Consider the following 24,367-nt stretch of genomic DNA (forward strand, 5'->3'; position numbering starts at 1 on the left):
GATCCGCCATCTTGTTTGCTCTCTCGGGTTACAGCTTTTTAAAAAGGTCATTCTGTTTAACTTTTAGGAACTTCCAAATTGGTTTTAGAGGCTTGACTTGGAGGAGCTGTGGATAGCACTGAGGACCCAAAGGGCTATGACCTCCTTGGAGGACAAGTTGGGTTCTCTAAAGACTAGGAGTGGCCCATGGGGAATGGGCCCCTCTTCCCACCTGTGACCCTCATTCAGCAGAGTTAAAGTCCCAGACTCTGACTGCCTGGCCGCAGGAACCCCTTTCCTGGCTTTCTCCAGTTTCTGTGGGGCTGCTCTGCCCACCGCAGCCCTCCAGCCACACCTGGGAGCAACTGCTCTAGGGTCCCCGAGTCTCCTCTAGGAAGGCCTCCTCTATTTCTTCCCCAGACTGCATTTGGACCTCAAGGCCCCCCATCCCCGGAACGGCCTCCCAATTTCCACCACCTCACCCAAACTCCAGCCAATCTATGGAACTTTCTGCTCCAGTCAGATACCCTAGCTGATTGCATCCTAGGTGCCTTCACAGCCACCATGTGTCTCAGGAAGAGGATTCCGTAAATCCAGAGAGAGGGGAGAGAAGGTGAACAGGGCTTAGTCCGGGGAACAGGGGGTCAACTTTGAGAAAGAGCCGAGGCTCCGCCCCACTGACTGGGGAGAGTGGCTGGTCAGCTGAGCTGAGGCACTGAAGGCAGCTCCTTGAGACTTGGGAAAGGCCAGGCTTGCCAGGAGGCTGAAGGCAAGAGTTAGTAACAAGGAATGTATTAAAAAGCTCCCAAACCACTTCAAGGCCTGTGGGCGAGTTAAAGAAGCCACATTAAGGCGTCCTTCAGTGCTTTTTTCAACCTTTGCCTGGCTGTGGCCTCCTTCGGTGCATCCTCCCCTGACTGAGCTCAGGCCCCGCATTTCCCACCCTTCTGGCCAGGGGGTCCCCTCTGTTAACTGAAGTGAAGCCGCCTGACCTTGGAGTCAGAGCTCCTCCCATTTTTGGGAGTGGAGGGAGGGCTTTGTCTCCTGAAGGTTCGCTTCCTCCAGGGTCAAGGGGTCACTCCTGTGACTGGTGGCCATGCTTGAACTAAAACCCAAAGTCCCCAACTTCCTCCGATGTAACCCGGGCCCTGCAGACAGAGATGGAAACTATGCAGCCTTGTTCTTGTGCGTGGGTGAGTGCAGGAAACTCCACACTTGTAGGAAGAAGGTGAGAATCATGTCTGCCTCTGGCCATGGGCAGTCTTGTCCTTCCGTGAGTCACGGCTACTCCGGACTGGACAACCCCCAACTTCTCCGGCAACCTGGCCCTGTCTTCCTTGGTTGGTGGTGGCCCCCATGGTTCTGACGGTGACCTCCCTTCCTTCTAGGATGTGGAGACCAGCCCCAAGGTTGAGGCGGTGCTATCTCTCCTGGATGCCCCAGGTCTGAAGCTGGTGCGGCCTAAAGCTCTGCTGGACAACTGCTTCCGGGTCATGGACCTGCTCTACTGCTCCTGCTGTAAGGAGCCTAGTGGGTGGGGCTGGGGGGCGGGATTTGTGTCTATATCCGGGCCAAAAGCAGGGCACCTGCGGGGATTTTGGGAAGCGGAAATGGGCTCTGAGTAGAGGGTCTTGGGGGCAGAGGCGAGTGCGTTGCCACTGAAGAAGGAAAGCGCTTGAGCACCTCCCTTGTGTTTCTGCTCCCTGCAGGTAAGCAGAGCTCGCTCCAAATCTGGCAGGACTGTGAAACGCCGAACTCTAAGCGCCCTCAGCCCCTATCTCAGTGCGAGGCTGAGAGGCTGTACCCTCCGCCCCAGCAGCCCTCCACTTCTCTGCTGGGCTCCCCAGGGGTGGAGGAGCAGGGGAGGGCGAAGGACCAAGGCTTCCTGCCCTGACGACCCGGTGGTGACCCTAGGAAGGCCGAGCCTGCCTTGGGAGGGGAGCCTCGGGAAGGCTGTTTTCCCTCTGAGGGAATTCAGTGCCGGAGAATGGCTCAGCGACCTGCCTCTGTACCTACCCAGCATTGGTCTCACCTGGAGCCGCGGGGCTCGGAGGACCTGAAGGTGGACAAGGGCAGACACGGCCCCTCCAGGCAGCATTCTTAGTGCCTCCCTGGGCCTGAAAAAGCCGGTTGTCTTGTAGTCCATTCTGACTCATGGCGCCCCCATGTGTGTCAGAGCAGAACTGCGACTCATAGGTTTTCCCTGGTTAGTACTTCTAGGCGCCTGTGGTTGGATTCCAATCTCCCCACCTGTGTAAGCAGCCAAACGAGTTAACCTGGAGGTGCTAAATGTCTCCTGTCACCTGCGGAGGAGATAGCTGTGCTGGGAGGTTAGGTGGGGATGGGAGGCAATGCACGGACCCCACAACCTACCTTGCGTCAACAGAGTGCTGGAGAAGGGGTGGAGCCAAAAGCCACATCTTGCCACCGTGGGCAGTTTCTTTCTTTTTTCTATTAAACACCCGCTTTGTGTTTTGTTTTGATTTGGTCTGCTTTGCATCTGTGAGGGTGAGCCTAGGAGCTAGGCTGGAGCCCCTCTGTGGTCCCATCCACACTGGGTGGCCTCAGCTGGCCAAGGACAGAAGGTGAGCCCAGGGGGTTGGTCTTGCCCAGACTCCTGACCCTTGGGCTTGGCTTGAGGATTTGGAATGGATGGAGTCGCCAGGGGGTGTGGAATTGCAGACGTTTAGGGCTGGAGTTCTTCAAAGCCTGCTTCTTCACAGGGATGGGGTGGGCGGGGGTGAGACTCTGGGTTAGGTTCCTCCCAGCCCCTGGCACGGATGAAGGGGTGGCGTTCCAGAGGCCTTGGTCCTGGCACAAGGTGTGGTCTTTTTGGCCCTTGTAGTCTGGCCAGGTGGTTCCTGGAATGCAGGACAGAGCCATGCAGTAGGTGAGGTGAGCCAGCAAGCCAGGCAGCGGCAGGGGTGTTAATTACAGTACGACTTTATTAATACTGGAATCTTCACAGTGCATTTGTTACTTGTAGCAGTGACTATTTAAATCAAGGGAAGGATGGGGTGGAAGTGGGGAGAGGAGAGGAGAATTTATCCAAAAACTGGCGGAAAGAAAAGAAACAATATGGTTCCAATGGGATGGCGGGAAAGAAAAAGTGAGTAGGATCCAGGATGGGAGGCCTGGGCGGGAAAATAAATTAAGAAAAGGAACAAGTTAACAACAGCACCAGAAAAGTTACTTCAGTCAAAAGACGCTTTTGAAAAGAATATTTCTCTGTACATGAAAAATAAAAGGAACGAAAAGAAAAAGAAGTCCCCCAAACCAAAGTCTGATATGGGTGATTGGCTCGGATCCCGAGGGGGTGGACCTACGAGGTGGTCACTAAGCGCGTAGAGTATATACAGCCCCAGGTGGCTGGGGGGAAGGAGGGCAGGGCAGGCTGTGCCATATATGCCCTTCCCTGGGAAGCCCCCACCTCCCTCTTAAGCCCAGGGCTCTCCCACCCCTGTGGAGCTGGAACAGAGGGGTGGGGCAGTACCTGCCCCCCTCAGGGGAGGCAGCTCTTCCTCACCAGACCCTCATACTTGTGACACCAAGGGGAGTGAGCAAGGCCCCAGCATGCTACCCCACCCCTGCCATTTTCACATACCCCATACTTCAAGCCATCAGCCTGCCCGGGCAAACCCCAGTGGGACTGTTCCTGTCCTGCACTACACTTTCAGGTACCTGCTTTCAGCCCTCCGCGAGCTGAAGGCTGTCTGCCCAGAGCCCAAATGGCTGCCCAGATTCTAGCCCAAGACCTGCCAGGATCTCAGCCTGGGGCTGGGAGTCTGAGATCAGCTCAGTGCCATGGAGACAAGGAAAAGCCCCCTCTCCTGGCCCTGGAGAGTCCCTGCCCTTTGGCCCAAGTTGGTGGCACCACCAGGAGCTCCACTGCTTGGGGCTCCTGACCTGGGAGAATGCTGGGAAAATGCTGGAGATGGATACCCCACCCCCCGACCCTGCTGCCAGCACAGGGCCCAGGCTTCAGTGGGCACCATCTGAGGTGGCATGTCCTCCAGCAACAGAGTCAATGCTAACCTTCCTAGGACATGTCTGCCCAGTTCTGACCTACAGCCCCCAGCTGGGTCCTGGCACACATTGACTGTATTTTGGCTAGACTCCACACTGGAGAGTAACAGCTGCCCACCGGATTATGGGGGGCCAACTCCTCCCTCCTGCTGCTGCGGCTCCTCAAAAACACATACCCTGTCACTCTGCGTTTATACACTGTCCTTATCCCAAGTCAGCTCCACTTCTACTTTGCTCATAAAATACCCCCCACAACCCTGTATATAGCTCCAGCCCCCATCCCAAAGGTGGCTGAAACTGACCCCAAAGTGCCACCAGAGTTAAAGTTTGATGTCCCCAGATGAGAACTGATTACCTGAGAACAGTCCTGCGGGCTTGGCTGCAGGACCCCCAGGCTCCTGGGCCCCTCATCGACTACCTGCATTCTCTGATTTCGGAGGGGCTGTTCTGTTCACCCCTGCGAAGGTCTTAAGGCCCCTGAGCTGCCTCCCCAGACTCCATTTGAGCCTCAAGGCCCCCTATCCCAGCTTCCACCTTTCCCAAATCCCAGCCAATCTGAAATGTTCTGATTTAGTCAGACACCTTAGTTGATTGGGCCCCAGGCTCCTCCAGTCACCGTGCCTCCCCAGATGCAGGAGCCGGGGAAAGGCAGAGAGGGGAGAAAGAATGGGGTTCGTTGGGCAGGAGGGGTCAGCATTTAAGGAGGAGCTGAGGCCCCGCCTGTGGAGGGAGTGGCCGTGGGCTTGCTGAGACATGGGAAAGGCGGGGCCTGCTGGAGGGAGGAGGGAAGAGAGTAGCAAGAAAAGTGTAAAACAGGCTCCCAAACCAGTTCGAGGCCTGCCGTCGCGTCCTGGCAGCATGTTATAGAAGTTTCCTGTTTTGATATTGACATCTAAGCTGGGTGTCTCTCCGTGAAGTGGCTTTAAAAAACGAGACCCCGTGGCTCCGTTCCCTCTGCAGCGCATCCGCGTGGTCCCTCGCCTGAGCTGCTCCAAGCAGACCCGGCCAGCTGCCTCAGCGAGGCTAGAGTCTGGGTGTCGCCATCACAAGATGCGGGGCGCTGACCTGTCGTTGGTGACCGTCCTGCGGAGCCGCACTCCACGCCGGATGGCCACTAGCATGTCTTCAGCTGGGGGGTCGCCGGTGGCGGCAGGGGGCGGGGTGGGTGTCTCCTCTGCCGGGGCGGCGGCCAGCACCGTGGGGAAGGGAAACTGGCCCTCGCCTAGCGCGTGGGCGCCCGCCACCAGCTCCCCGAGCTTCTCCACCAGGCTGTGCCGGTTGGCAGCCAGTTGCTGCTGCTGCTCATCGTCGTCCTCCGGCCCTGGCCCTGCCTCGGTCGCTGGGCTCCCCCAGGCTGTGTTGGGTAGACTGAGCCTCTTTGGGGAGGCCTTGGCCAGGTCCACCGCCAAGGGCGAGGCGGCCTCATCCGTGTAGAAGACGCACTCCTCGCTGCCCGCACGCGTGGGACCCGTGTAGCTGGGGGAGTCAGGCACGGTGGGCGTCTTCACCGGCACGATGGGCGGCCGGATGGGGATGGGGCCTGCGCTGGAGAGGGCGCGGCGCACTGTGGGCTTGGTGGAGGGCGTGCGGCGGATGGTAGCCACGCCAGGGGGCGCGCCTGAGGGCAGGCCTGTGCCTGAGGCAGTGGGCAGCCCTGCGGTGGAGGCCGGACGCTTGGTCTGGATCAGGCGGCGATAGTTCTGGGCGATGTTGCTGTTGCGAGGGATAGTGGATGACTTGTCGAACTCTGGCGGGCCCTCGCTGTCTGCGTCCCCGTTAACTGAGTAACAATCGTAGTCGGAGCCTAGGGGCGGGCACAGGATGCATTGAAGGTGGGCTTCAGGCCCCTACCGAGTTTGTCTCTGCTTCCCCTACCGTCCCACTGGGCGGGGCCCTCTAGAAGTGAAGTTTTCGTGCCCCTAGTGGAATTAGCCCGAGGGTCCCAGGTCCTGGAGCCCACCTTGGGAGGGGATGGTATCCTCGGAGCAGGAGGGCGTGGTGGTCTGTGTGCTATAGCCGCTCGAGTACTGCAGCGAATCTCGGCTGCTCTTCTGGTGCTCCAGGCTCAGGCCGCGGGTCAGCACCATGGCCAGGTCACTGGCCGCGGGGGACACCTCTTCACCGTGCTGGGGGAGGGCAGATACCGCAGGCTGTAAAGACTTGACCCTCCCGGGGGTGGCCAAGCCGGATCTTCCATTTACCTTGGTGATGTGGGCTTCCAGGAAATCTGCACCTACCTTGGCTGCAATGGTGGCAGGGGACATCCGGGGCCTTGGCACCTCCTCGCCCCCAGAGCCCTGTGTGCTCCCACTAGCAGAGCCTGGCTCTGTGTCTCGGAGGGGCTCCACACGGTCCTTCCTTCGCTGTAGGCTGGTGGTCGCCGGCTGTTCATGGGGGCCAACCTTGGACCAGTCCTGTAGGTGTGGGGGCAGGTCAAGGTCATGCTGCCAGAGGTTGAGGGTCCCCCCCTGTAACGTAGGCTCACTGTGTGACCCCTGAGTTCCCCAAGCCCGGGGTGGGGTGAGTGACCCAGGAGGCAAAGATGTGGGTGTAGAGGATGGCGTTAGGTGCACACACCCCTCTGGGTGCTATCAGGGCAGGAGGAGGTGATAAGTTGGTGATGGGTGGGGCTGGGCTGCCTCCCGCTGTGGGCGGGGGGCACTGACCGAGGTGGGGGAGCTGCACTCGCTAACAGACTGGCAGGTCTCCGAGGCTTCGGAGGACGCGGAGCTGGAGGACTTCTGCCATGCAGAGGCGACAGACACGAGCCGGTGGGTGGACAGACAGACAGAGGAGAGAACAGACATAGTCAAAGCGCTGGCATGCAGTGGCTCTGGTTCAGCAGCCCGCCTGCAGCCCCTAGGACCACGGCCACTAAGTGTTGCAGGAGAATGCAGCCCAGAGCACGTGCCCTAGACACTGGCCACCCTGCCCCCTGACCACGAACCGTGCATTTTGATGGCACACAGTGTGGCTCCCTGTGTACCACCTAGACGTAGTGAGCAGGGGGCAGAGAGGTAGTAAGGATGCTGGTTGGGGATTTGGCTGTGGAAGGCAGAGTTGACTATATCTTTGTTTTCTCAGAGGAAAAACCTGAGCTCCGTCCTGCACAGGTGGCTTCAGAGCTGCCACCAAGGTACCTATGTGAGCACGCAGTAGAGGCCCCAGCCTTTGCAAGGCTGCTGCTTAGGGAGGCGTTGGGTTGGAGCCATAAATCTGGCAGCTGTGGGACAGGATAAGGTCACCTAAGTGATAAGTGCAGTTAGGGAATCAGTTCAAGGACCAAGGCTCAGATGGGTCAACATTCAGTGACTGGAAAGCTGAGGAGGATTCAGTAGAGGTGGGTGACAAGGAGCCACCTGTTCAAGGAAGGAGGAGGTCAGATGTGCTGAGGCCGCCGGGGTCCTGCAAAGACAGCGGAGGGAGGAGTGTCCCCTGTGTCTGACCACAGGAGGTCACAGTGACAGAGTTGTGTCCGGAAATGGTGGAGTGCGTAGGGTAAAGAATTGCTTAATGTCTTTATCGTTCATGGGGGCTACATGAGGAGGCTCCTGTTGTATGCGGGCTGGTTACCAGAAAGATCGGTCTGACCTTCAGAAAGGGGAGGGGGCTGGAGACTGGGTTTAACCATGTGGACAAGGATTTGATCAATCATGTGGATGTAATGAAATTCCCATAAATACTCTGGACACTGATGCTCAGGTGAGTTTCCTGGTTGGTGAGGCATTCATTGTTGCAGTGGAGAATAACATGCCTTTTGGGACATGAAGTTTGGCGTTGGGGACTTGACCCTGCCAGATCTCGCCCTATGCCTCTCTTCTATGTGCTAGTCTTGATTTGAATCCTTTACAATAGAGTCATAAGCTTTCCTGAATTTTGTGAGTTGTTCCTGTGAGTTATCACAGGAAGGAGCCCCTGAATTTGTAGCCAGCTTGTAGTGGTGTCTGAGCTCTCGGGCAGATGTGGCAGTCTGGAGGACTGTGCCCCCTAACCTGTAAGACCCAGGTCTGCATGGTGAGGCTGAGAGGAGGAATTGCATTTGAAGTTGGTGTCAGAAGACACATACCCGATGGTGGGAGCCCATTTAAGAGAGGACTGAGGTGTGAATGGGAGATTCCCACTCTTGCAGCAAGCTGACTGAGATCCCCTAAGAGACCCTTCCATTTCAAAACAACTAAATCATTGATCTTAGTATGCCCAGGTTCAGCGAGAGAGGGATGCTGGAAAGGAAGACAAGAAGATAGGAAGATGGTCCCCAAGAGAACAAAAAGAATGAAGGAAAACCCAACCAGAGTAGAAACAGGACTACAGCTCGTGTCCTGCATGACACACAGGATTCCTCAGGGCATACGCTGTCTTCAGCACAGCGGCTGATTGGGAGAATGGGCAACTGGCAGGGCGAAGAGCCCACCCGATGCCTCCTCAAATCAAACCAGGGTACCTAGAAGGGAACAGCAGCTTCCCTGGTTTCTGACAGATTCTCTAAGTCATCACCAGACTGCAGACTCTGATGAAAAGATCATGACCAGACAAGCAAACAAGGCACCGTGGGAGATTCAGGGAAAACAAAAAACAAATTTGACTTTTGGCAATATAATTAAGTTGAAAAATTCAGTGACAAAATCCAACACACATTGATGAGCAGACAAATAAAACTCCACTTAAACTAGGAGTTTAATCTGATAAAAAATCTTTAAAACATAATTGATACTTTCTCCTCTATGATTGGGGAAAAAGACAAGAATGCCCACTGTCACCATTTCTATTCAATATTAGAAGCCCTTTGGTGTTAAGTGTTGGTGTCAAGTTGATTCCAACTGATAACAACCCTGTACAGGGTTTCCAAGGAGCAGCTGGTGGGCTTGAACCACTGACCTTGTATCTAACAGTCCGGTGCTTATACTACAGTGCCACACCAGCCGGTTCTGACTCACAGATTCCATTAGAAACCCTTATTATTGTTAAGTGCCATCCAGCCGGTTCTGACTCACAGTGACCCTGTGTAGGGTTTCCAAGGAGAGGGCTGGTGGGTTTGAACAGTCCAGTGATTGTCCTAGAGGATTCTACTAGAAGTCCTAGCCAGTACAATAAAGCACAAAGAAAAATAAAAAAGAGAAAGACTTAGAAGAAGTAAAAGTCATTATTTACAAATGACATGATTGCATATATAGAAAATCTAAAATTATCTTGAAATTATTAGGATTAGCAAGTCATTTTAAGAAGGTTACTAGTTACAAAAATAGTATAAAACAAGAAATCGATTGTATTTTCCAATACCAGCAACTAACAAGAAAAAAGCCCTGTGTGTGTGTGTGTGTGTGTGTGTGTGTATATATATATATATATCTGTGTGTGTGTGTGTGTGTGTGTGTATACACTTCGTGGGAGAAGGATGCAGGTTTCTGCTCCCAGAAAGATTTGCAGCCTCGGAAACCCTATACAGGGTAGCTATGAATCAGAACCAACTTGGTAGCACTTAACAATATACATATGTAATATACATAGAGAGAGAGAGAGTTTTCAATAGCATCAGTAAACATCAAATGCTCAAGAATAAATCTAGTGAAAGATGTGCATGATCTTTACATTGAAAACTGTAAAACATTATCAAGAGATGATACAGCCTAAATAAATGGAGACATGAAATCCCAGTTAGAATCTTATTTTTATTTTTTATTTTTTTGTGGAAATTGAAAAGCTAATTAAAAAAATTGTAAGAAAATGGCAAGGGTCAAGAACAGACTGCAATATTAAAAAATAATCAAGCTGGGTGATATTCATTACCAGACATCAAGATTTTCTAGAAAGCTAGAGTAATTAAGATCGTGTGGCACTGGCACAAGAACAGACCAAGTGATCAGGGAACGGAAGTAGCCACACACGTACACACACCCGGATTATAACAAAGGCAACACTGCAATGCAGTTGGCAAGAGGCAATATTTTCAATAATGTTCTGGATCAATCTGATCCAGATATCCACATGGAAAAAATAAATTTCTTTACCTCCCCCCCCCAAAAAAAAATTTTCAGATGAGCTCCAGATCTAAATGAAAAAAATAAAAACAGAAAGGCTTTTAGAAGAAAATGGCTTGTGACCTTGGAGGGTGTACATATTTCTCTAAAGTGCATACTTGGAGTCCTGGTGTGGTACTGTAGGAGACCCACTGGACTGCTAACTGCAAAATCATCAGTTCACACCTACCATCCACTCTTTGCAGATCCTAGTCACACAGGGTTGCTATGAGTTGGAACTGACTTGATGGCACGTAGCAACACAACAAAGGGCAAACAAGCCCTAATAATTCAAAAACGGAGAAACCCAACTCTATTAGGAACTTCTGGTCAAAGACTTCAGAAAGAGAACTACGTAACTCACAAAATCAGAGAAGATATTCAATGAAGGACTTGTATCTGTAATCTAGAAAGAGAGTCTTCAATAAGAGAAAGAGAGCCAATTTCGTAGGAAAATGTACAAATGATTTGAACAGGTCCTTCATAAAACAGGATGCTACCGTTCGGGGAATGGCATGGTCTTACCCCACATACCCACCACACTGACTACCATGAAGCAGCACTGGTGAGGATGGAAAATAGCCTAAGCTACCACAATCAGGCTAAAGGAGTCTACACTGGAGCCCTACTTTGGAAAACTTCGGTAGTAACTACCAAACCTGAGTATATGCATGTCCTGTGATTTAGCCATCCCACTCCAGGTATGTACCTAGCAGAAATGCAGACTTGAATGTCTATATTCCTAAACTGGAGACTCTCCAACTATCCACCAAACACCCACCACCCACTCACTGTCTTTGAGTCGACTCTTGACTACTGCAACCTACAGGACAGAGCAGAACTGCCCTGGATGGTTTTGGAGGCTATGAATCTCTACAGAAGCAGATTACCTCATCTTTCTTGTGCAGTGTGGGTTAGAACGACAGACCTTGTGGTTTGCAGTCCAGTGCTTAACCCACTGTGCCACCAGGGCTGCTTCCATCAAATATAGATGAGTTAAGTAACTTGTGGCAGTTACACATGGCATGCTGTTCAGCAATGAGAATGCAATAAACACACGTGAAGCATGGATAAATCTCACAAACATGTCGAATAAGAATAAGGGATACATACTACTATGGCTACTGCGTCAGACGGCAAAGTCATTTGAACTGCAAGGTCAGCGGTTCAAGCTCACCAGCTGCTTCTTGGAAACCCTATTCAGAGTCGCTATGGGTCAGGAGCAACTTGACAACCCTTAACAACAACACTATAGGTATGCATGTTAAATACCAGGTTGGCAGTTCAAATCCACCAGCCATTCCTTGGGAACCCTATACAGGGTCACTATGAGTCGGAACTGACTTCACAACGCTTAACAACAACAACAGTATGTTTATAAAGGACAAAAAGAGACAAGGCAATGAAAGCGACTACAGTGGGAAAAGCTCTCGAAAACACGAAGACCCAAATACTTACCACTCTGGAATCGTGTTCCAAGCAAAACAAATATTCAAGAAAAAGGAATACATAAAGCATGTTTATAGATAAAAACTGAGAGTTTACTATAAACTTAATCTAATGGAACTTCTAAAGAATATAATTATTTTGAAAAGAAGGAAAATGACCTTAGAAAAAATGTTTAAGATACAAGAAGAAATGATAGACAAATGCATAAAACCTATGTTGCTGATCAAAGTGATACAAGAAGATAAAAGTCTAATTTGTAGATGTTATAAAAAAAGGAAGAAACTAATAATTTAACAGCTTATAAATTAGGGAGTGTGTGAGAACAGTTAAACAGTTAAATAACTGTTAAACTAAAATATTAAGGTCAAACTATTCAGGAAGTAGAAGTGTGACTTATTAATTATATATGGTAAAATTGCAAGGTAACCCTAAAGGAATAGAAATAGTATAATTTATAATCCAATAGAGAGGAAATAATTAGGAAAAAAAAAAAAAAAAAAGGCCAGGAGAGGAAAAAGCACAGGAAAAGCAGAACAAACAGAAAAAGGTAAGACTGAGGTCCAAGTGTGTTAGTAATCACAATAAATACAAACGGACCAAGAACTATCGATGAAACAATAAGAGATGATCAGATTAGATAAAGAGAAATTCTAAGCATATGTTGTTTATTACCTCTCTGGGCCTCAAGAGAGTCATCTCCAACGTAAGAACATGAGAGTATAGAAGTAAAGAGATAGAAAATGATAATAAAAATATTGAACAGAGAGAGTAAAGCTAAGAGAGTTTTAAGATCAAACGAAATAGACTTTAAAACAGAATGCTATAAGGAACAGAAAGGGCCAAATACATCATGATAAAGGAGCTCTGGTAGCATACTGGTTGGTTACAAATTGGGCTGCGAACCTTAAGGTCAGCAGTTTGATACTACCAGCCGCTCCACGGAAGAAAGATGAGGCTTTCTGCTCCCGTAAAGATTTACAGCCTCAGAAACCCTGTACAGGGTCGCTGTGGGTCAGAACCGACTCAACAGTACAATAACAACAACATCATGATAAGAGAATCAATGTACTATGAAAAGTTAACATTTCTAAGCTTACATGCACCTAATATTAAGTCTTAAAAAGTGTTAGAACTACATATGGGGGAGAAATGGACAAGCCCCCCACTTCTTCATTACTGCTAGATCAGGCCCAAAGGAGTGAATGGGAAGTGAAATAGAAATCATCAGTGTAGACACTCTTGAGAAATTCAACTTTAAAAGAAATAAGGTGGTTGAAGGAGGATGTGGGGCCCAAGGAGGGGGCAAGATGGATGATTCTAGAAGATAACCTGTGTGCTGAGAGGAATAACTCAGAACAGGAGGACACTAGCAATACAATGGAGAAATAACTGGACAGGAGAGTGGGGCACACAGAATACGGAGCACTAGTCACTGACGGGACAGCAGAGTGGCCACAATGCAGGTAGCGTTATGGATTTGGTCATGGGAAGATGAGGGAATTTTGCTCTGATGTCTTCTACTGACTGGTGTTAGGGGTGTATGGGTTCGGGGCGTACCCTGAGCTACACAGATTCCTACTGCAGGTACACAGTTCGGTGAACACAACCTCCCCTTACTCCCACCTGTATCATCCCCCGTCCCCTGCCTTGGTGGGCAGCCCTGTTCTATGGGTGGACCAGTCTTCAGGCCACTCCCCTGCATGGAGCACCTTGTGAAGGCAGGGAGAAACCTGGCACAGAGCAGAGAGGGGTATGGCACACAGCAGCTAGAAAATTCTGCCCTGAGCCTCGCAGCTGGCCATCTGCAATCTTAATGAGATGGACAGACAGAGCGGCTGTAGCAGAGGACAGAGGGAGGGAGGGCTCAGGGGTGAGATGTGAATGTGTGGGTGTCACTGGGGGAATTCTGGGCAGACTCTGAGTCCAGAGTGAGCTGGCCTGTAGATTCTGGTGTCCCTGGGCCCATGTCCCCTCAATCACAGTGAACCTAAGCTAGGGAGGGTCATGGGCTCAGAGTGGCAAGCTACCCTCCCCCAAGTCCTGTGGCTGGAGAAGACATGCTGGGAATGAGCAATGGGGAGGAAGTGGGGAGACAAAGCCCTCACTGACACTGCCCGATGCCTACCCTACCCAAGCTCTCCTCAGTAGTGAGCCTAGGGAGCCCCAGGCTAGTATCAAAGGCTGCAGGTGCCTCTACACCTGGACAGCAGGAGGCTGTAGCCCACCCACGCAGGCCCCTGACACCTCTCACCTGGCTTGTGATGTCTGAAGGCATGGGTGAGGGGGGCTTGGAGTAGGCGGCGTCCTGAGAGACGAAGCCTGAGTCGTGGGAGGAGACACTGGAGAGGCGGGCAGTGGTGGTGGCTGGCTGCGCCAGGCTGCGGTAGCGACAGGTGGAACTGGGTGAGTATGTTTGGGCGCCCCCAGGCCACGGGGCTCCGCCACCCTTGGCACTGCTGCCGCTGCTGGGGGCGCTGGGGAGTGAAGGAGGGGGCATGGCAGCCAGAGAGGGAGACACAGGGTGTGTGTGGACAAGGGTGACAGACGAGGGTGGAGAGAGGTGAGGGGCAAAGGAAGGAAAAGACAGCGTCAGACTAGAAGGTCCTGGGCCCCAGCCATCACATGGAGCTGGGTTCTGGGACAGGATGGCAGGGGATAGCACCCAGTGTTGGTGCTCAGGGAAGCTGCTGTCAAGGTAAGCCCAGGGTGAGCCCTACTCTGCCTTTAGGTTAACAGTGGGGAAACTGTTCTCTCAGCTGGCCTGGACACAGACACCAACTCTGGGTATGCTTCCAAGTCTGGCCTCTGTCACTGCTTGGTATTGGGGTGTCTAGCATGTGGCAATGGTCTGTCATGGGCCTGGGCCCGCTATCACCCTCAGCCCCTCCACCCCCTCTGTGAAGCTGCTTCACTCCTGGATGATGTTCCTAGTGGTAAAGGGTGCTCTCCCTCTAGTCCCTGCCCTTGGTCTACCCAGGCGACCGACGCTCCTTTTAGTGACAAGCACCTGCCCATGGTCTCGACCTACTCCAGCAGAGCTGGCCTGCTCCCTCCTATACCCTGAGTGCCCACCTGAGGTGGTTCTGGGGTTGGGGCTGCCTGGCACAGGGACCTTCCCCTCCCCGGTCCCCATACCTTGTATCTTAGACCTCTCTCCTAAATCAGCCCCAGTGCCAGCCTGAGGAAGGGCCTTAATGGCTGAGAGGCCCTGCACTGTCCTGGGCACCAGCTCTCAGGAACTAGCCAGCACATGTACCTTCCATCTTGCGGCCTCATCCACACCCCTTAGAGTCTTTTTCTTTCTTTTTTTAAACTTTCTATTGTGAATTGGAGTCCTGGTGTGGTACTGCAGGTTGATGCCCTGGACTGCAAAGTTGGCTTGAACCACAAGGTTAGTGGTTCAAACTCACTAGTTGCTCCTCAGAACCCCTAGGGTTGCTGTGAATTGGAACCGACTTGACAGCCCTTAACAATTGTGAATTGAGGGGAAGGTTTACAGAGCAGATGGTCAGTTTTACATTCAATAAATAAATCATACACTTAGTTTTAAGGAGCTCTGGTAGCGTAGTGGTTACGAATCAGGCTGCAAACCGCAAGGTCAGCAGTTCAAAACTACCAGCTGTTCCGCGGGAGAAAGATGAGGCTTTCTGCTCCCGTAAAGATTTACAGCCTCGGAAACCCTGTGCAGGGTCACTATGAGTCAGTTCTGACTCCACGGCACACAGCCAGCACCACCACACTTAGTTTTATCTCAGTGACTGTAACCCCCTCCATGTAGCAAGAGTTAGCCTGCTTCTTCCCTGTGCGTCCTGTTTCCATCCCACCTCCCCACCCCTTCTTTAACCTTAGGTACGTGTCGCCCTTTTGATTTTGAATGAGTGACCATTACACCATTCATAGTGATGGCCTTCGATTCTTACTATGTCCCCAGACTGCAGGGCTTGGTTGAGCCACTGCATGCCTCAGTTTCCCTTTCTGTCAGGTTGGTGGTGGATTCAAGGAAGAAAGGTATAAAGCCTAGAGCATGGTACCAGGTGCAGTTAAGAGTCCAGAACCAAGCTCCTGCTGTCTCTTTCCCATCCACACTTGCCAACAAATGCGACTGGGGCACATTGTACAAAGTGTCTGAATTTGGGCCCCCAATGTGACTCTTACAGCAGTGGGGCTGGACGCTCTTCCCCAAAGTGACTCTTAGAGCTGGACTCTTGGGGCTGGATGCTTTTCCCAACTGACCTGCATACGCTGGGCTTGCGGGAGCCAGAGCTGCCAGGTGACGAGGGGGGTGTCTGGTAGGACCAGCTGTAGTCTGAGCCCTTCAGATCTTTGATCACCTGAATGGGGGGACAGGTGAGGGTCACCGAGGCAGCTTCTGTCCTGCTTCCCAATCATGACGTAGGCCCCGGAAGGTGGCCCTGGAGAACCTGCACGCCTCTTCACCCCCAGGAGATTAGTTGGAGGCCTGGCATGGTGCCTTAGGATCAGCCCTCGACCTCAAGGTTGGTTTAAACCTCAAGATCAGTGGTTCAGTCTCACCAGCTGCTCCTCAGAAACCCTATACAGGGTCCTTATGAGTCAGAAGTGGGAGATTTAGCCGCTCGGATACTCAGGGACATGGACCCCAGTTGGGGTGAGACTGGTAGAGCATGCAGACACGACTGAGCCTGACACCAGGCATCAGGTGGGGAGGCGGCGGGCACATGGTCTACACCTAATAGGTGGGGAGGCGGTGGGCACACAGTCACCACCTAATAAGTCAGGTGGGGAGGCGGTGGGCACATGGTCTACACCTAATAAGTCAGGTGGAGAGGCGGTGGGCACACGGTCACCACCTAATAAGTCAGGTGGGGAGGCGGTGGGTGGGTACACGGTCTACACCTAATAAGTCAGGTGGGGAGGCGGCGGGCACACGGTCACCACCTAATAAGTCAGGTGGGGAGGCGGTGGGCACACGGTCACCACCTAATAAGTCAGGTGGGGAGGCGGTGGGCACACGGTCACCACCTAATAAGCGCAATGGTGAGATGACGTAGACAGAAGAGGTGATGGTGTTGGCTGGGTGTGTTCCCAGGGATGGTCTATGGGCAGATCTAGAACTGTCCTCTCTGCTGTGTCAAGAGACCCTATCAGACCTCCATTCCACCCCTCACATGGGCAGGTGCTCCTGGCCACTCATCCACCCACATGTCTGGGCCTCTGCCTCCAGATGCTGTCTCCTTTTCTCCTCTACTCTTGTCCCCAATCAAGGGCAGACCATCCCCTCCCCTCCCCTCCCCTCCCCTCTCTTGACCTTGGGGCTGGCCGCACCTGCTCGCTGGCGGGGGGCAGCTTGTGGGGCTCTGCTGTCAGCAACACGAGGTCATCGATGATGCCCTGAAGGTGGGTGATCTCCCCCAGCATGGTCAGCTCGCCATTCTGAGGAGGCGGAAAGTCAGCCTGCCTGCCACCCACAGGCCCCTCCTTGCCCACCTGCCCCACTGTCCCACGCTGCTCGGGATTTATGGGAGCTGGGCCACACCAAATCAGCGCAAAAGCTACAAACCCCACCAATGGGCCGGAACATGTGGCTCCCAACCAGGGATGGAGGTTCAAGGGTCAACCTTGGTCCCCAGCCCAACCTGCTGAGCCTCAGAAGTCATCAAGAGCTGATACCCAGTGGTTCTTGAGACCCAATGCTTGGAACTCTCCCCCTCAAGGAACCTCTCAATGGGCATGATGGGTGGCACCCACCACCACAGGCTGCAGGAAGGTGATGAAGGTGCAGAAACGACCTCGCTCCTCAATCAGGGCCCGGCGCACAGCCTGCTTCTCTGTCTCCTCCAGCAGCAGGTACATGTCGTTCACATCCTGTAGGGCACTGTCCAACTGGGGCTGAAGGTCTCCTTTCCCTGGAGGGTAGGGAGAAGAGCCCTTGCTGGAGAAGCTGGCCCAGCTCAAGGCACTGATAGCTCAGGCTCCATGGTGGCATCCCTAGGCTGGGGGACTGGGCACTGTCTGGGGGCCAAGGGGCTGGGGAGGGCAGTCAGGACATTGGGAATTTGTGAAAGGGCTGGTCCCAGCAGAGCAGACAGAGAGAACAGACAGACACAGGAAAGATACCAAAGCTGCAAAGCCACCTATAACTTGGTGTGGAGGGCAGAGCCAAGCTACAGGCAGTTTCCAGGAGCCCTAGGGCATGGCTGGCCCTGTGGAACCCACAACAGCTACATCCACCCACAGGGATGCGTGCCCTGCTGTGGACAGTACTGTCCTCATCCAGGGATCAGTAGAGCTAGGGGGCAAGGAAGGGCGTGTCTCCATGTGGCTACCACTCATTCAGGGAGCAACGCACAAGGACAGTGACACATAGCAGCAGCAACAGCAAGAGAGAGAGACAGAGCCAAGAGCAGGATGAGGAGGGGGTGAGGTGAGCTGTAGTGAATCTGGACAGGCTGTGCTCCCCACTCCGCCCTGGCCGACCGACCCAGTGATCACCCCGAACTCATTCCCCAACCCCCACCCCCCCCTCGCTGACCAACCGCCTTCCTTGCTCCTCCTTCCTGGCCTGGAGAGGCTCCTTCCAATGCCCTGAGCTGGGGGAAGACAGACAAATGCGACAAGGACGGAGGAGCAGCTGGAGGGACGGACATTTGACTTACCAAGTAGCTCTACAGGAAAGATGTGGGAGGAGGAGAGGAGAGACAGAGAAAGAATGTGTGAAAGACAGCCGGATGGAAGAGCCACTCCAGGGGTGGGGCGGGACAGCCCTGGGTCAGATCTGGGGTTTGGGGTGGTTCCCTCTCTGTCCCACCCAGCAGTTGGATGGTTTCTGTGTGGGGACAGAATCCTGGTCAGGAGAATGCTCTGGGTGCTCCAAGGGCAAGAAGAGCCATGGAGAGGGTCCCTGGGGACTTTTGCCAGGCCTGCTGGGGCTGGGCCTGGGTGGGCTCAGTCCGGGCCGTACCTTTTCGGGCTTTCTTTTGCAGCTTCAGCGTGTCTGATGATTTCTTCTTGATCTCATGACGGGCACGTTTGTACTCTACAGAGGGGGCACAGAGAGGGTTATAATGGGGGTCTGGCGCTCCCTAGAGAGGGTAGGCCAGGTTGGTGCCCACCTTTCGCGTGGTCTTTGTCCAGTTGGTTGGCTGATTTCTTCCAGTCTTCGATGCGTTCCTGCAGCGGGTTGATGAGACTCTCTAGCAGCGCACTGCGGGCGGGTGGGGTGAGAGGTCAGGGGGGGCGGGGCCGGCTATGCTGTGAAATCCCACCTCCCCTCGCGCGGCGCCCACTCACTTGGTGAACTGCCGCAGCTTGGTTTCAATGCTGCGGTGGCGCATGCACATGCGCGTGAGTGCTGAGCCGATGTCCCGCGTGGCCCCTGGCGAGGCAAGCATGCAGCGTGGGAAGGGGCACGCCAGAGGCCTCTGCAGTCCCGGCCTCGGGCCACGAGGGGGCGCACTTGACCACACCCTGCGCCTCTTTACCCCCACCCCATAGGTGGGCAAGTCCGCTGCAGCGCCGCTCCTCAACGGCCCTGATGGGTTTGTCATACCTCAATATTTATCAAGCTCCTTTTCTAAGGAGGGTCAGCCATGCCAGCCTTCTGCCACTGCAACTGCAGCATCCTGTTGACCTGCCTCCTCCTCCCTTCTCCCCCTCCCCAGTCCCACCCCACAAGCTGGTAAGAGGATGGTGTCATATTGTCTAAGGCAGACCTACCAAACTCTCCTAGCCTGCCCAGAACTACCCTCCAGGTGTGCCAAGTGTGGGTGTGAGCTTAACCCTGCCCCCTGCCCTGTGTTCCTATCACCCGAAGAACAAGGGCCCAGGTCCCCACTCCTGAAACCAAAAGGCAAAGGTGGCCCCAAGCCCACCAGGAAAGTTCCCTTGTCTCATGTACTCCCGAAGGGCAGACAGGTGAGTGAGAATGGGTGGGTGGAATCCGTAATCAGACTCACTGTACAGGTGGGTAAACAATGTGGCTGAAAGAATCAAATGTCACCCATAGCAAGAATGCAAGATCCTTGTCCTGGCTCACCTACTGCTGCTTGCATGCCTCTACTGATGAGGGCCTCACTTCTCCACAACCAGCCCATTTCCATGAGGGAGCAGAACCCAAGGTCCCGGCTCTGTGCCTGGGGTCTTCTCCCCAGCCCACATCCCACCCAGCCTTTCCAGTCTTCAAGCCCACCCTCCGGCCATGTCCCCTCCCCACCTCGGGTGTTGGTGGCCATGTCGGCCACTTTCTGGAAGGCATCCAGGAAGGCCACAGCAGCCAGCACAGTAGTCCTGGGGAGATGACAGTGGGGGGGGGGGCCCTCTGTGGGTGTAGGGTCCTCTCGTCCTCTGCCCTCCCCTCCTGGCCTGGGGTCCCCTTAGCAAGCTCACCTTAGTTGGGAGTGCAGCTTCGTGGCTTTGGAGTTGAAGTCCTCCCAGATTGGGTAGGAGCTCTGTGGAGGTGGGGGGGAGATGGGTGAGGCAGTGTGACTTTCTGGGGGGTGGGGCTCCTCCACACAGATGGTCCCCCACCCATTGGAGAGTGGAGCCCTTCTCTAAGGGGAAGTGTGAGCAGGATCAAGTCTGGTCAGCACAAAGGGGACCTGCCTCATTCCTTCCCTGACAGCCAGGGTGTCCTCGATCCTGCCTTGAGGGGCACCCTGTCCCCCTAGATACTTGTCAGGGCTGGTGAGCACCAAGCTGTCCACCTGACACAGGGGGCAGAGGCAGTGGAGAGCTGACAGGACCCCCACCCTGTGCCCCGGAAATTGCTGCCCGGCCTGGCCAGTCACCCCAGGCTGGAGCAGGCCGAGGTTGCTGTGAACCAGCCAGGCCTGGGGCTCAATGGGGCCTTGTACAGCCAACAGAGCCACCTTTCTCCAAGGCCGGCCCTCCTCCCCTCGGGGGGAGGGGGGGAACAGTGTGGCCTTTATCTCAGTCTGGCCCAAGGCTCTGAGCTGGGAGGGGGTTTCCCAGTAGGGAGACTGGGCCACCAATCCTGACCACCGACTTGTCCAGTCTGATCCTAAGGTGCCCTCACCTCCACTGCTGGGTCCCAGGGAAGCCTTGGTCTGAGCCCAAGGGTCCTGTGGAGGGAGGAGGCTGTGTTTCCTAAAGGGGGGTTCTGGGCCAACAAAGCCCCAGCCCCAAGGGGCCTCTGACCCGTCCATGCAGGCTAGTCCTCTGAAGTAGGGTGGGGATTGCCCCAAGGACAAAAGAAAGCAGGGACCCCAGCCTCTGAGTGTTCAGAGGGTCCCTGTGGTAGAAACCCTGCGGTGGGGCGTGGTTGATTGGTCTGATCTGCTGAGGGGCTGTGGGTCTAAGGCAGCTCCAAAGGGGCTTTCATGGTAAGGGGAGTGGGCAGCCTTGGGGAACCACAGAGATGCCCTTTCCTCTCAGTCTGAACAAACCAGTGCCCAGGGAAAGCAAATATTTGCGAAGTTTACCCAGGGTGGAGCGGGACGGGGGGCTGTGGGTGGGCTGTCTCCAGCAAACATAGCTCTGGGTAGAGGATCTAGGAGGTTGTCCTGAGAAGTCCTTTAGTCTAATCACCTTGACTCCCCCTCTAGGGGGCAAAGCTGAGAGCCAGCTGTCCTGGCCCCCAGGAAACAGCCTTAGCCCCCTCCAAGATCTGGACAGTCCCAGAGAGCAAGGGGCAGAGCTGGGAGAGCCAGGTTCTGATCCCATTATGCCCCTGCACTGAGAGTCCACCCCACACCTTCACACTTTCTCTCCAGATGGGAAGGGGGACGAGTTGGAGGAGGCCAGGCACACTTCCCTCTCGAAGATGGACTGGGTCACCTCAGTCTCTTAAGTTCCTGGGACTTCCTCCTCCCCTACCGCTGCCAAGTCATATGGCCCCCAGAGAGGCAGGCCATGACCTTTCAGCTACTGAAAGAGCAGATGAGGAGAGACTGAGGGGTTGGAGCCCCAGGGAAGCAGTCCTTGTCCCCCCTCACTCCCCACTCCTCATCCCCGTGTCTGCCTTTCCGGGTAATTTATTACCACAGGTAACAATGAATACTGTGGGTTAAGTGCTAACTGTGGGCCAGGCACTGTGTTCCAAAGTGTGATCTCATCAAATCCTAAAAACAGCCCTTGTTGTTACTGCACCATTTTACAGATGAAACTGAGGCCAAGAGAGGCCACAGAGTGGTGGCATCAAGGATGTACAGGGAAATGGGCACTGGCCTCAAAGAGGGGAGGTGGCAGGGACACCTAGTTCTGCCTCAATGGGTAGCTTGTCACTAGTGTCCAAAAGATAGGGATTGGCGCGCTGAGAAAGAGTCTGGTTCTGTGGAGACTCAGTGGAGGATGGTACAGAATGTAGCTTGGGCAAGTAGCCCAGACTCCAATCCCAGACACAGGGATTTCTGGGTGATCCTGGGCAGAGGCCCCCTCTTTGAGCCTCAGTTTCCTCACCCGTGAAGTCAGAGTAGGAGCCACACCCCCGCCAGGGGGCACTGTTTGGTAATACCTAGTACATGTTAGTGGACTACAGCTCCTGCCTCAGCTAAGAGCCCCCTCCCCCGAACCTGGCCAGGACTTCCCCACTCTAGAAGGAGATAAAGATGAAGACCCGGGTGCAGGGTGGAGGCAGGCCTCATGTGTTCTGCAGAAGATGCTGTATCGGTGGTGCCCTGTCTTGTCACTTGGGCAAGTCCTTGCCCCTCTCTGGGCTTCAGTGGCTATATGGAGGACTCTAGTTCCCAAGCTGGTAACTTCCCCCAGGTATAGCTCAGGAAGGCCTTCCCCACCTCCCCTGGCTGACTTGACCTCCTCTTAGCCAGGAATGGCCTCAGGGAGAGCTGGCTTTCCAACTGGCCAGCTGGCCAGCAGCCATGCTCCCTTTCTGTGGAAGCCCTGCTGGCTTCCGAGGCTCTGGCCATCGAGGGAATCGGACAGAAGTTGCCCCCAAGATCCAGGTGATTGGTTTCCAGGTGCTCCTTCTCTGTCCCCCTGTCCCCACTACCACATGTCATGGGGATGGAGACAAGGGGGGTACTGGGCATCATCCCAGCTAATATTGCTCCCATTTTGTCTCCACATGTCTGAAAATCCTCCTCAAAGTCTAACCTGGATCTCTTCTTATGATCTAGGCCCAGTTTCTTTCCTCTTGTCTCTAAGTTCCTTGCAAATTGACTGGTGATGGATGGTCACCGCCCTCCCCCTCCTTGGAGTGAAAGCTGCTGCTCTTTGCAGTGTTTACTTTGAGGCTGGGGTGCATTGAAGGGAGGGGACTGTAGGGGGAAGTTCCACTCCAACCAGCCCTGAGTGGCCAGGGAAGATGGCCTGGGTTGCCCTCTGTCTCAGAAAGGGGTCCTGGTGTCAGGGCTGTGAAGGCCATAGGGTAGGAGGGGCTGCTGAGGACCGGGATGTCTGCAGGCCTTCAACAGGGGCCTGGAGGTGGAGTTGCATGGGATGGAGGTTGCAGAGGTCCACCCATCCCAAGCCAGAGGGGGGTGTCCACATGCTGCTAATCTAGTAGTCTCAGGCCAGGTTTCAGGAGGATGGGACCTGGCAGCTGCTCCTGTCCCCACCCCCCCACGTCAAGTCTGGAGCCCCACCTCTGGCCTGTGTGTACTGTCCCCTTAGGACCCAGTCCCGGTGTGCTGTGGTGTGTGGTGCTCCCGCCTGGGCCCGCGATGGCACTGTGGGATTCTGTGTTGTGCGCTTGGTGAGCATGTAAGATGCCGTGGGGGTGGGGGTGGGGTCTCAGGAGTTCTCGTGGGAGTCCAGGATTTTCTCCTTCTCTGTTGCCCCCACCATTCATTAGGCCCCTTTATTAGGCCAAGGAAGGGGGCAGGGACTTCAAAGCAGGTAGGAATGCTGATTCCTGGCCCACGCCCTGTAGCGGGAACCTTCTCTGCCTGGTCATCTGGCCAGCCCTGCCCAATTTTCATTTCACTGGGGGAGAGGTTCCTCCCTGCCTGCTAGATAAACAATGAATGGCTGAGGTCTGCGATTGGGCCCAACAGTCTCCTCGGTGACCTTGAGCCAGTTCTTGTCCTCAGTTTCCCCACCCCATAAGCCAGTGGAGAGCCGGAGATGGGGTGGCTTGCTCTAGCCTGACCTTGGGCAATGATTAGGGGTGGTGGGTTGCAACTGAGCTCGGTACGAGCTCCCTCAGCTTTCCTTCCCCCACTCCCATGGTAATGGCCTTTCCTTGGGATAGAGGGCTGGGCTCCTGGGGGGCTGGGCTGGGCCAGGTGCTGCTACTGAGACCGGCGGGGAAGGAGTTAACGGGTTCCCCTTTATTATTTTTCCCTGCTTTGGCGGTGACAGCATTGTCTGGGCTCCGTGGCCGCGGGAGGTGGGGGCAATGATGGTGGAAGGGGGCGGCGACTGGCAAGACCCCCGACCCGCTAAAGGGTCTTAGAATCCTTTGGGAGCAAACCCCACTGGTGGTTCGGACGTGTGAGGCGCCGACAGTACTGTAGCGCGCGGGCAGTACGCTTGTGCGGAGGCTCGGAACCCCACGGGGCGCTGAGACCCTGGTGACCTGGACCACAGACAGTACCGGACGGACACCCCGACACAGGCATCCACACCTCCTCATACACGGACCCTCAGAGACCTACGCTCTCAGCAGGGGCAGGCAGGACACGCAGCCAAGGACACACAGACACCGCGGCGCACGGACACGGCGGGGCCTGGCTGCCTGCCGCCACGCGTCCCGAGGGGACCACACACCCGCGCCCGGCGGCCCGCGCGGCCCCGTTACCTTCATGTCGTTGACGATGGCCTGGAAGAGCCCTCCTAGGGCACCGCACTCCTTTTCGGCCGTCTCCATGCTCGGGCCGGGCGGCGGGGCGCAGGGAGCCGTGGAGGGAGGGCGGCGGTGGGCTCACGTTCTGAGGCCCGACTGGGCCTCCGCCTTCGGGCCGCGCTCAGCGACCGGCCGCGCGGCGCTCCGGGGTTCCGGG

At 54.6% G+C, this 24,367-nt stretch overlaps 2 protein-coding genes across 2 annotated transcripts in view; one reads left to right on the forward strand and one right to left on the reverse strand.

The window, feature by feature from the left end:
• IL34 (interleukin 34) overlaps positions 1-1,873 on the forward strand; it is a 14,671-nt gene extending 12,798 nt beyond the window's left edge. Inside the window, exons 5-6 of the mRNA XM_006860314.1 lie at positions 1,368-1,497; positions 1,689-1,873. Coding sequence (XP_006860376.1) covers positions 1,368-1,497; positions 1,689-1,873 — 315 coding nt within the window. The remainder of the gene's footprint in view (positions 1-1,367; positions 1,498-1,688) is intronic.
• Positions 1,874-5,048: 3,175 nt separating this feature from the next.
• Positions 5,049-24,234, reverse strand: MTSS1L (metastasis suppressor 1-like). The gene is made up of 15 exons (XM_006860182.1): positions 24,166-24,234; positions 19,833-19,894; positions 19,660-19,733; positions 18,738-18,822; positions 18,560-18,651; positions 18,409-18,483; positions 18,104-18,112; positions 17,196-17,353; positions 16,773-16,880; positions 15,702-15,799; positions 13,720-13,942; positions 6,672-6,746; positions 6,243-6,419; positions 5,966-6,131; positions 5,049-5,809 (listed from the first exon to the last, which is right to left on the reverse strand). Exons 1-15 carry the CDS (start codon positions 24,232-24,234, stop codon positions 5,049-5,051), a joined length of 2,232 nt encoding a protein of 743 aa, XP_006860244.1.
• Between the last annotated feature and the right edge of the window lie 133 nt (positions 24,235-24,367).

This window comes from Chrysochloris asiatica, unplaced genomic scaffold (assembly GCF_000296735.1).
Source record: "Chrysochloris asiatica unplaced genomic scaffold, ChrAsi1.0 scaffold00037, whole genome shotgun sequence".
Classification (NCBI taxonomy): domain Eukaryota; kingdom Metazoa; phylum Chordata; class Mammalia; order Afrosoricida; family Chrysochloridae; genus Chrysochloris; species Chrysochloris asiatica.

Coding starts and splice junctions, on each gene's coding strand:
- MTSS1L (XM_006860182.1), bottom strand. CDS start 24,234: ATGGAGACGGCCGAAAAGGAGTGCGGTGCCCTAGGAGGGCTCTTCCAG. Junction 13,943..15,701: donor CGCAAGCCCAGCGTATGCAG/GTCAGTTGGGAA, acceptor TTCACTCCCCAG/CGCCCCCAGCAGCGGCAGCA. Junction 5,810..5,965: donor GGATACCATCCCCTCCCAAG/GTGGGCTCCAGG, acceptor GCCCGCCCCTAG/GCTCCGACTACGATTGTTAC.